This window comes from Haliotis rubra, unplaced genomic scaffold, assembly GCF_003918875.1.
Source record: "Haliotis rubra isolate DU_JTF1 unplaced genomic scaffold, ASM391887v1 Scf1245, whole genome shotgun sequence".
NCBI classification, from domain to species: Eukaryota; Metazoa; Mollusca; class Gastropoda; order Lepetellida; family Haliotidae; genus Haliotis; species Haliotis rubra.
In genome coordinates this window covers 226,564-240,649 of record NW_025765165.1, presented here as the reverse complement: position 1 = coordinate 240,649, position 14,086 = coordinate 226,564, and the positions used below count along the sequence as shown (strand labels likewise).

At 42.3% G+C, this 14,086-nt stretch overlaps 1 protein-coding gene across 1 annotated transcript in view; it reads right to left on the bottom strand.

The window, feature by feature from the left end:
* Nucleotides 1–508: 508 nt before the first annotated feature.
* LOC124266296 (BAI1-associated protein 3-like) overlaps nt 509–14,086 on the bottom strand; it is a gene marked incomplete at its 3' end in the record, with an annotated part of 222,224 nt that continues 208,646 nt past the window's right edge. Inside the window, 5 exon segments of the mRNA XM_046701113.1 lie at nt 509–590; nt 792–875; nt 1,357–1,468; nt 5,340–5,488; nt 6,142–6,210. Coding sequence (XP_046557069.1) covers nt 509–590; nt 792–875; nt 1,357–1,468; nt 5,340–5,488; nt 6,142–6,210 — 496 coding nt within the window.

Below are 14,086 nucleotides of genomic sequence, written 5' to 3'. Positions count from 1 at the left end.
CCAATTGCGCAGATCGATGCTCATGCTGTTGATCACTAGATTGTCTGGCCAGAGGTGGTCTAGGTTGTTGTCAACACAGGAGGTGGTCTGTGTTTTGGTCAACACAGGAGGTGGTCTGTGTTTTGGTCTGTGTTTTGGTCAACACAGGAGGTGGTCTGTGTTTTGGTCAACACAGGAGGTGGTCTGTGTTGTGGTGTAGTCAAACACAGGAGGTGGTCTGTGTGGTCTGTGTTTTGGTCAACACAGGAGGTGGTCTGTGTTTTGGTCTGGTGGTCAACACAGGAGGTGGTCTGTGTTTGGTCTGTCCTTTTTGCACAGGAGGTGGTCTGTGTTTTTTGGTCTGTGTTTTGCTCAACACAGGAGGTGGTCTGGGTTGTGGTCAACACAGGAGTGGTCTGTGTTGTGGTCAACACAGTATATGCTATAGTCAGGGAGGAGGTCAAGATAGAAAGTCTCTGAAACAGAATGTAGTCGGTGCACAAGATGATCATTTGCCAACATCACATACCTTCGACATACAGTGTGTGGGAGTCATATCTGTACACAGCACGGAAGTTGAGGATACCAAACTCTGTACTCTCTTGCTGCTTCTGGAAATATATTCCACAATGTTCACAGTCTGCCAGTTCACAAAAGGTTAAATTCAGAGATGACTGAAGAGATGTGCTTTTAATAGTTTTGTACATTTTTTGTAGATTGGACAATTCAGATAAAGAACACATAATTAAGTACACTTACATGACACTCTTTTATCTCAGCAAGAAACCAAATTGCTGATAGTGGCAACTCACCTGGATCTCTGCCATCTGCATGTAGAATGTCTCAATCAGAGACATGGTGTCCATCTTGTGAAAAGTCAACAGGTCTCGCAACTCCTAGAAACATAATGTATAACATATGTCATCTACTGCCAAAAGACGGACAGTCAATCGGTTCACCTAGATCTGTGGACAGTTGATAAACTGACCTTGATCTGTGGACAGTAAATAAACTGACCTGGATTTGTTGACAAGTGATGAACTGTCCCAGATCTGTGGACAGTAAAATGAACTGACAGTGGAATGAACTGTCCTGGTGGACAGTGAATGAACTGACCTAGATCTGTTGACAAGTGATGAACTGTCCCAGATCTGTGGACAGTAAATGAACTGACCTAGATCTGTGGACAATTGATGAACTGTCCTAGATCTGTGGACAGTTGATAAACTGACCTGGATTTGTTGACAAGTGATGAACTGTCCCAGATCTGTGGACAGTAAATGAACTGACCTAGATCTGTGGACAATTGATGAACTGTCCTAGATCTGTGGACAGTAAATGAACTGACCTAGGTCTGTGGACAATTGATGAACTCACCTGAAACTGTGCTGAGAGGATGTCCTCCATGTTTAACCCTTTCCCTTTAGCATGGAAGAAGTCAACCAGAAGACCAAGGGCATCAAACATGCGTTGGTAGAAGATGGGTGGCCTCTGGAAGAGAAACACTTTCCTGTCTATGGCATCTAAAAGTTGTAAGCAATAGGAATGACAAGTCTTGTACACATGTACAAGTCACATGTACATAAACCACCTCACATGTACATACACCACCTCAAATGTACATACACCACCTGACATGTACATACACCACCTCATATGTACATACATCACCTCACATGTACATACACCACCTGACATGTACATACACCACCTGACATGTACATACACCACCTCATATGTACATACACCACCTCACATGTACATACACCACCTGACATGTACATACACCACCTGACATGTACATATACCACCCTCACATGCACATACATCACCTCAAATGCACATACACCACCTCCACATGTACACACACACCACCTCACATGTAGATACACCATCCTCACAGGTACATACACCACCTGACATGTACATACACCACCTCATATGTACATACATCACCTCACATGTACATACACCATCTCACAGGTACATACACCACCTGACATGTACACACACCACCTCACATGTACATACACCACCTCACATGTAGATACACCATCTCACAGGTACATACACCACCTGACATGTACATACACCACCTCATATGTACATACACCACCTCACATGTACATACACCATCTCACAGGTACATACACCACCTGACATGACCATACACCACCTCACATGTAGATACACCAAATCACATGTACATACACTACCTCACATGTACATACACCACCTCACATGTACACACACCACCTCACATGTACATACACCATCTCACAGGTACATACACCACCTGACATGTACACACACCACCTCACATGTACATACACCACCTCACATGTAGATACACCATCTCACAGGTACATACACCACCTGACATGTACATACACCACCTCACATGTACATACACCACCTCACATGTACATACACCATCTCACAGGTACATACACCACCTGACATGTACATACACCACCTCACATGTACATACACCACCTCACATGTACATACACCACCCCACATGTACATACACCACCTCACATGTACATACACCGCCTCACATGCATCTCACATGTACATGCACCACCTCACAGGCACATACACCACCTCACATGTACATACACCACCTCACATGTACATACACCACCTCACATGCATCTCACATGTACATGCACCACCTCACATGTACGTGCACCACCTCACATGTACATACACCACCTCACATGTACATACACCACCTCACATGTACATACACCATCCTCACAGGTACATGCACCACCTCACATGTACATACACCACCTCACATGCATCTCATATGTACATACACCACCTCACATGTACATACACCACCCCTCATGTACATACACCACCTCACATGTACATACACATACACCACCACCACCACCTGTACATACACCACCTCACATGTACATACACCACCTCTCACATGTAAATACACCACCTCACATGCATCTCACATGTACATACAGCACACCACCTCACATGTACATACAGGCACCACCTCACATGTACATACACCACCCCCTCATGTACATACACCACCTCACACATGTACATACACACCCCTCATGTACATACACCACCTCACATGTACATACACCACCCTTCATCACATGTACATACACCACCTCACATGCATCTCACATGTACATACACCACCCTCACATGTACATACAGGTACACCACCTTCACATGTACATACACCACCTCACATGTACATACACCACCTCACATGTACATACACCACCCTCATGTGTACATACACCACCTCACATGTACATACACCACCTCACATCACATGTACATACATGTAAATACCTCACATGTACATACACATACACCTTCCTCACATGTACATACACCACCTGACATGTACATACACCACCTGACATGTACATACACCACCTGACCTATGTACATACACCACCTATATGTACATACACCACCCCACATGTACATACACCACCTGACATGTACATACATGTATATACACCCATCACATGTACATACACCACATACCTGACATGTACATATACACCACCTTCACATGTACATACACCACCCCACATGTACATACACCACCTCTCACATGTACATACACCACCTCTCATGTGTACACCACCTCACATGTACATACACCACCACCTCACATGTACATACACCATACACCACCTCACATGTACATACACCATCTCACAGGTACATACACCACCTGACATGTACATACACCACCCTCATATGTACATACATCACCTTCACATGTACATACATACACCATCTCACAGGTACATACACCACCTGACATGTACACACACCACCTCACATGTACATACACCACCACTCACATGTAGATACACCATCTCACATACACATACATGTACATACACCACCTGACATGTACATACACCACCTCATATGTACATACACCAAATCACATGTACATACACTACCTCACATGTACATACACCACCTCACATGTACACACACCACCTCACATGTACATACACCATCTCACAGGTACATACACCACCTGACATGTACATACACCACCTCACATGTACATACACCACCTCACATGTGCATACACAACCCCTCATGTACAAACACCACCTCACATGTGCATCCACCACCCCTCATGTACATACACCACCCCTCATGTACATACACCACCCCTCATGTACATACACCACCCCTCATGTACATAAACCACCTCACATGTACATGCACCACCTCACATGTACATACACCACATCACATGTACATACACCACCTCATATGTACATACACCACCTCATGTGTACATACACCACCTCACATGTACATACACCACCTCACATGTACATACACCACCTAACATGTAAATACACCACCTCACATGCACATACACCACCTCACATGTACATACACCACCTGACATGTACATACACCACCCTCACATGTACATACACCACCTGACATGTACATACATACATACATACACCCACTCATGTGTACATACACCACCTCATATGTACATACACCACCTGACATGTACATACACCACCACATGTACATACACCACCCCTCATGTACATACATATTCACCACCTGACATGTACATACACCACCTCACATGTACATACACCACCCTCACATGTACATACACCACCTGACATGTACATACACCACCTCACATGTACATACACCTACACCACCTCACATGTACATATTCACACATACACCTGACATGTACATGTACATACATGTACACCACCTGACATGTACATGTACATACACCACCTCACATGTACATACACCACCTCATGTACATACACCACCTGACATGTACATACACCACACTCCTGACATGTACATACACCCACCTCACATGTACATACACCACCTCACATGTACATACACCACCCTCATATGTACATACACCACCTCATGTGTACATACACCACCTGACATGTACATACACCACCCCTCACATGTACATACACCACCTCATGTGTACATACACCACCTCACATGTACATACACCACCTCATGTACATACACCACCTGACATGTATATACACCACCTCATATGTACATACACCACCTCACATGTACATACACCACCTGACATGTACATACACCACCTCATATGTACATACACCACCTGACATGTATATACGTCACCTCATATGTACATACACCACCTCATATGTACATGCAGCACCTGACATGTACATACACCACCTGACATGTATATACACCACCTCATATGTACATACACCACCTGACATGTATATACACCACCTCATATGTACATACACCACCTCATATGTACACACCACCAACTATTATATACGTACATCACCTCCTCATTGTCAAGAACGTCCTTGAATTCTTCCAATACTTCAATCCAGATTGATTCTAAGATACGGTCAAAGTTGGTCTTGAGAAGGTTGTTGTTGAGAGTGAGCAGATTGCTGTCCAAATACTCAAGTAGGTCACCCACCGCCTGACAAAAAGAGAAACATAAGGCATATAAACACTGAAACACACATGTGTAGACACAGTGACCTTGACACAGGTAGACACACAGACAGGGACATGTGTAGACACACAGACTGGGACACAGGTAGACATACAGACTGGGACATGTGTAGACACACATACTGGGACATGTGTAGACACACATACTGGGACATGTGTAGACACACATACTGGGACATGTGTAGACACACAGACTGGGACATGTGTAGACACACATATTGGGACATGTGTAGACACACAGACTGGGACTATGTGTAGACACACAGACTGGGACATGTGTAGACACACAGACTGGGACACAGGTAGACACACAGACTGGGACACAGGTAGACACACAGACTGGGACATGTGTAGACACACAGACTGGGACACAGGCAGACACACAGACTGGGACATGTGTAGACACACAGACTGGGACATGTGCAGACACACAGACTGGGATATATGTAGACATAGACTGGGACATCTGTAGACACAGAAACTGGGACATGTGTTGACACACGACTTGGAGACTGAGCTCAACACTGTTTCCATCTCTCCTTAGGAAAGTGGCAAGCAGATAAAGGTCAGACATCAGATGGCACATGAAGACACTCAGACGACACAAATTCAGCTCACATCATCAGCAGGGAGAGAATCTGGAGCCCAGTTCAGGTGGAACACATCCTTCTTGATGTCAGGACGCATCTATTAACCAAAAAATGATTCACTATACACATCAACGACGTATCACAAGTGAGTGAGTGAGTGAGTGAGTGAGTGAGTGAGTGTGTGTGTGTGAGTGAGTGAGTGAGTGAGTGAGTGAGAGTGTGAGTGTGTGTGTGTGTGTGTGTGTGTGTGTGTGTGTGAGAGAGAGAGAGAGAGAGAGAGAGAAAGAGTGAAAACGACCCCCAGCAAAAACGGCCAAAAGATATTTCAAGAAAACCGTCACTGCTCACGAGAAAACGTCCACCACTGCTAGGGAAATGGCCTCTATACCTAGAGGAAACGGCCATTATACATAACAGAAAACTATGTATTTTATTTTAATGTTATTCATCTCTAAATCAATATCGTAATAAGGAGCCAACAACATGATAACATAGTCATGGCAAAGGTTGTGGTTGTACATCTACAAGTTGTACTTCTGTATTATATATTGACAACTCCTTCATTTTGTCTCTGAATAATGCAATATATATCATAATGCTATATTTTTTACATAGTTTCTTTTCATTGATAACACATATGGTGATACATGTATTAAAGGGATACCTAGAATAAATAAGAACCCTGTCTATCAGATATCAGTTCTTTCTTAAAGTGACATAATTGTGTGCCGGCTGGCTGATCAGGTCCAAACGTGTCTGTCAGCATCTCCTCAACAGTAGTGGCAGTCAACCGGAAATGATTATTTCACCCACCAACATTTAATTATTGAATAAACACGAGAAAATGTGATCATTACTCAGTGACTGGCGGTGAAAGTATTAGATAAGATGATCTATTAATTCTTTTATTAACCTGCTTTCTCAGTCTCACGTCAGTCACTACGCAGGGAGTAGCGGGTGATTGGATATCTTGACCTGAATTTCAAGTCACATCAACAATATATCAGCCATATCGTGATCATTAAAGGTAAATTATAAACACCTGTCACCGAAGGACAGTAAAACAAGTAGCTTATCGCAGATATAAATCTAAAACTAGAACCTATATTTAAAACATTTAAACTATAGATGACAATACAATAAAAAAAAACAGGCTATAGATTACCAACAAGTGAAAGTAGATCTCCATACTAGGGACCATGGCAGAGCTACAAGAACGAAAGTTGGAATTAGTACCACTAATCCGCTTCATCAATATAAACACTACCTTATCAAGTAGTCTTACTTGTCAAATACACAATCAATCAAACTGGAAGTAAATCTCTATTATTTGGGCAATCTATATTCATATAATATCCTTGATCTTGGTGCAACTATGTTGGCCATTTTCTCTAGGCACAGAGGCCGTTTTCTCTTGGTCCGGAGGCCGTTTGCTTGATTTTTGGGGGGGTCCGTTTTCGCTGGGATCCGTTTTCTCCGCATCCCTCATGGGGAAGTCAAGCATGAAGACAACATATCAAAGGCGATTCCAGGGCATCACAGCCATATAAGATTGTCAGTTTCAGTACACACTAGTGTTGGGAATTGGTGTAAATCTCAAAATTGATGATTGGTTCATTACAACAGATCAATCATCGAAAATGATTGGTTAGCGTCATTTATCACATTTTCCTGGTTTTGTCAGTTAATGCACAAATAATAAAGAAAAAACATGTAGTTCTCTCAGGGTTTTCGCAAATTGCACAAAATGCATTTGCAAATTTCACATCTTTAAAGGATGACTAGTGTTTTAGGAACATACATTTCCTGGAGTTGTTAAGATAAACTTAATCATGACTTGGAACGAGCTTGTAGTGCTTATGCAATGTCGAGACAAAATCAACCTTTTGATATTGTTATTGCAAACAAGTGGTCCAAAATTGTATGTGTTCGATTATGAGAAAACATGATCGATTGCTTGGTCGTTTTGTCATTGTGACCAATCTTCAATTATTTCAATTAATCATACCACCACTAGTACACACACCCATGTGACAAGAGGAAATCCTAACACTATACATACATCACAAGGGATGCCTCCCATGACCTTCCAGTCACACTGAGTTACATCTCTTACACTACATGGCAAGATAACCTCCAGTACTTTCTGGTCACACTGAGTTACATCTCTTACAAGACATGACAAAATAACATCCAGGACCTTGAAGTCACACTAAGTTACATCCCTAACACTACATGACAGAATAACGTAGATGAAGAATGTCAATGACTCATGTTGCACATACACAAAGTGGACGTTGGTGAAGAATGTTACTGACTCCTCAAGTTGCACACATTTTACATCTCTTACACTACATGGCAGAATAACCTCCAGGACCTTCCTGTCACACTAAGTTACATCTCTTACACTACATGGCAGAATAACCTCCAGGACCTTCCTTTTTGTCACACTAAGTTACATCTCTTACACTACATGGACAGAATAACCCCCAGGACCTTCCTGTCACACTAAGTTACATCTCTCTACACTACTACAAGACAGAATAACCTCCAGGACCTTCCTGTCACACTATATTACATCTCTTACACTACAAGACAGAATAACCCCAGGACCTTCCTGTCACACTATAGTAACCTCCAGGACCTTCCTTTTCATCAACTATCTTACACTACAAGACAGAATAACCTCCAGGACCTTCCTGTCACACTAAGTTCAATCTCTTACACTACAAGACAGAATAACCTCCTGGACCTTCCTGTCACACTATGTTACATCTCTTACACTACATGACAGAATAACCTCCAGGACCTTCCTGTCACACTAAGTTACATCTCTTACACTACAAGACAGAATAACCTCCAGGACCTTCCTGTCACACTATATTACATCTCTTACACTACATGACAGAATAACCTCCAGGACCTTCCTGTCACACTAAGTTACATCCCTTACACTACAAGACAGAATAACCTCAGGACCTTCCTGTCACACTATATTACATCTCTTACACTACAAGACAGAATAACCCTCTCCAGGACCTTCCTGTCACACTATATTACATCTCTTACACTACATGGCAGAATAACCTCCAGGACCTTCCTGTCACACTAAGTTACATCTCTTACACTACATGACAGAATAACCTCCAGGACCTTCCTGTCACACTAAGTTACATCTCTTACACTACAAGACAGAATAACCTCCAGGACCTTCCTGTCACACTAAGTTACATCTCTTACACTACAAGACAGAATAACCCCCTGGACCTTCCTGTCACACTATATTACATCTCTTACACTACAAGACAGAATAACCTCCAGGACCTTCCTGTCACACTATGTTAATTATCTTACACTACAAGACAGAATAACCCCTCCCTGTCACACTATGTTACCACATCTCTTTCCTTACCAGGACCTTTCCTGTCACACTAAGTTACATCTCTTACACTACAAGACAGAATAACCTCCAGGACCTTCCTGTCACACTAAGTTATTACACTACAAGGACAGAATAACTTACCTTCACACTATATTACACATTACACTAATAGAATAACCTCCAGGACCTTCCTTTCACACTAAGTTCAATATCTTTACACTACAAGACAGAATAACTCCTGGACCTTCCTGTCACACTATATTACATCTCTTACACTACATGGCAGAATAACCTCCAGGACCTTCCTGTCACACTAAGTTACATCTCTTACACTACATGACAAAATAACCTCCAGGACCTTCCTGTCACACTATATTACATCTCTTACACTACATGGCAGAATAACCTCCAGAACCTTCCTGTCACAATAAGTTACATCTCTTACACTACATGGCAGAATAACCTCCAGGACCTCCCTGTCACACTAAGTTACATCTCTTACACTACACGGCAGAATAACCTCCAGAACCTTCAAGTCAAACTGAGTTACATCCCTCACACTACATGGCAGAATAACCTCCAGGACCTTCCTGTCACAATAAGTTACATCTCTTACACTACAAGACAGAATAACCTCCAGGACCTTCCTGTCACACTAAGTTACATCTCTTACACTACAAGACAGAATAACCCCCTGGACCTTCCTGTCACACTATATTACATCTCTTACACTACAAGACAGAATAACCTCCTCGACCTTCCTGTCATACTATATTGCATCTCTTACACTACATGGCAGAATAACCTCTAGGACCTTCCTGTCACACTGAATCTCTTACACTACATCTCTTACACTACAAGACAGAAATAACCTCCAGGACCTTCCTGTCACACTAAGTTACATCTCTTACACTACAAGACAGAATAACCCCCAGGACCTTCCTGTCACACTATATTACATCTCTTACACTACAAGACAGAATAACCCCCTGGACCTTCCTGTCACACTATATTACATCTCTTACACTACATGGCAGAATAACCTCCAGGACCTTCCTGTCACACTAAGTTACATCTAAGTTACATCTCTTACACTACAAGACAGAATAACCTCCAGGACCTTCCTGTCACACTAAGTTACATCTCTTACACTACAAGACAGAATAACCTCCAGGACCTTCCTGTCACACTAAGTTACATCTCTTACACTACAAGACAGAATAACCTCCAGGACCTTCCTGTCACACTATACATTACATCTCTTACACTACATGGCAGAATAACCTCCAGGACCTTCCTGTCACACTATATTACATCTCTTACACTACAAGACAGAATAACCTCCTAGACCTTCCTGTCACACTATATTACATCTCTTACACTACATGACAGAATAACCTCCAGGACCTTCCTGTCACACATATCTCATACACTACATGACAGAATAACCTCCAGGACCTTCCTGTCACACTAAGTTACATCTCTTAAACCACAAGACAGAATAACCCCATGGACCTTCCTGTCACACTAAGTTACATCTCTTACACTACATGGCAGAATAACCTCCAGGACCTTCCTGTCACACTATATTACATCTCTAACACTACAAGACAGAATAACCTCCAGGACCTTCCTGTCACACTATATTACATCTCTTACACTACAAGACAGAATAACCTCCAGGACCTTCCCTGTCACACTATATTACATCTCTTACACTACAAGACAGAATAACCCCTGGACCTTCCTGTCACACTAAGTTACATCTCTTACACTACATGGCAGAATAACCTCCAGGACCTTCCTGTCACACTAAGTTACATCTCTTACACTACAAGACAGAATAACCTCCAGGACCTTCCTGTCACACTATATTACATCTCTTACACTACAAGACAGAATAACCCCAGGACCTTCCTGTCACACTATATTACATCTCTTACACTACAAGACAGAATAACCCCCAGGACCTTCCTGTCACACTATATTACATCTCTTACACTACAAGACAGAATAACCTCCAGGACCTTCCTGTCACACTATATTACATCTCTTACACTACAAGACAGAATAACCTCCAGGACCTTCCTGTCACACTATATTACATCTCTTACACTACATGGCAGAATAACCTCCAGGACCTTCCTGTCACACTAAGTTACATCTCTTACACTACATGACAGAATAACCTCCAGGACCTTCCTGTCACACTAAGTTACATCTCTTACACTACAAGACAGAATAACCTCCAGGACCTTCCTGTCACACTATATTACATCTCTTACACTACAAGACAGAATAACCCCTGGACCTTCCTGTCACACTATATTACATCTCTTACACTACAAGACAGAATAACCTCCAGGACCTTCCTGTCACACTATGTTACATATCTTACACTACATGACAGAATAACCTCCAGGACCTTCCTTTCACACTAAGTTCAATATCTTACACTACAAGACAGAATAACTCCCTGGACCTTCCTGTCACACTATGTTAATTATCTTACACTACATGACAGAATAACCTCCAGGACCTTCCTTTCACACTAAGTTCAATATCTTACACTACAAGACAGAATAACCCCCTGGACCTTCCTGTCACACTATATTACATCTCTTACACTACATGGCAGAATAACCTCCAGGACCTTCCTGTCACACTAAGTTACATCTCTTACACTACATGACAAATTAACCTCCAGGACCTTCCTGTCACAGTATATTACATCTCTTACACTACATGGCAGAATAACCTCCAGAACCTTCCTGTCACACTAAGTTACATCTCTTACACTACATGGCAGAATAACCTCCAGGACCTTCCTGTCACACTAAGTTACATCTCTTACACTACATGGCAGAATAACCTCCAGGACCTTCCTGTCACACTATATTACATCTCTTACACTACAAGACAGAATAACCTCCAGGACCTTCCTGTCACACTATATTACATCTCTTACACTACAAGACAGAATAACCCCCTGGACCTTCCTGTCACACTATATTACATCTCTTACACTACAAGACAGAATAACCTCCAGGACCTTCCTGTCACACTATATTACATCTCTTACACTACATGACAGAATAACCTCCAGGACCTTCCTGTCACACTAAGTTACATCTCTTACACTACAAGACAGAATAACCCTCCAGGACCTTCCTGTCACACTAAGTTACATCTCTTACACTACAAGACAGAATAACCTCCAGGACCTTCCTGTCTGTCACACTATATTACATCTCTTACACTACAAGACAGAATAACCTCTCCCTGGACCTTCCTGTCACACTATATTACATCTCTTACACTACAAGACAGAATAACCTCCAGGACCTTCCTGTCACCTCTTACACTACATACAGAATAACCTCCAGGACCTTCCTGTCACACTAAGTTACATATCTTACACTACAAGACAGAATAACCCCCTGGACCTTCCTGTCACACTATATTACATCTCTTACACTACATGACAGAATAACCTCCAGGACCTTCCTTTCACACTAAGTTCAATATCTTACACTACAAGACAGAATAACCCCCTGGACCTTCCTGTCACACTATATTACATCTCTTACACTACATGGCAGAATAACCTCCAGGACCTTCCTGTCACACTAAGTTACATCTCTTACACTACATGACAGATTAACCTCCAGGACCTTCCTGTCACAGTATATTACATCTCTTACACTACATGGCAGAATAACCTCCAGAACCTTCCTGTCACAATAAGTTACATCTCTTACACTACATGGCAGAATAACCTCCAGGACCTTCCTGTCACACTAAGTTACATCTCTTACACTACAAGACAGAATAACCTCCAGGACCTTCCTGTCACACTAAGTTACATCTCTTACACTACATGGCAGAATAACCTCCAGGACCTTCCTGTCACACTAAGTTACATCTCTTACACTACAAGACAGAATAACCTCCAGGACCTTCCTGTCACACTAAGTTACATCTCTTACACTACAAGACAGAATAACCCCCTTGACCTTCCTGTCACACTATATTACATCTCTTACACTACAAGACAGAATAACCCCCTGGACCTTCCTGTCACACTATATTACATCTCTTACACTACATGGCAGAATAACCTCCAGGACCTTCCTGTCACACTAAGTTACATCTCTTACACTACAAGACAGAATAAACCTCCAGGACCTTCCTGTCACACTAAGTTACATCTCTTACACTACATGGCAGAATAACCTCCAGGACCTTCCTGTCACACTAAGTTACATCTCTTACACTACAAGACAGAATAACCTCCAGGACCTTCCTGTCACACTAAGTTACATCTCTTACACTACAAGACAGAATAACCTCCAGGACCTTCCTGTCACACTATATTACATCTCTTACACTACAAGACAGAATAACCTCCAGGACCTTCCTGTCACACTAAGTTACATCTCTTACACTACATGGCAGAATAACCCCAGGACCTTCCTGTCACACTAAGTTACATCTCTTACACTACAAGACAGAATAACCTCCAGGACCTTCCTGTCACACTATATTACATCTCTTACACTACAAGACAGAATAACCTCCAGGACCTTCC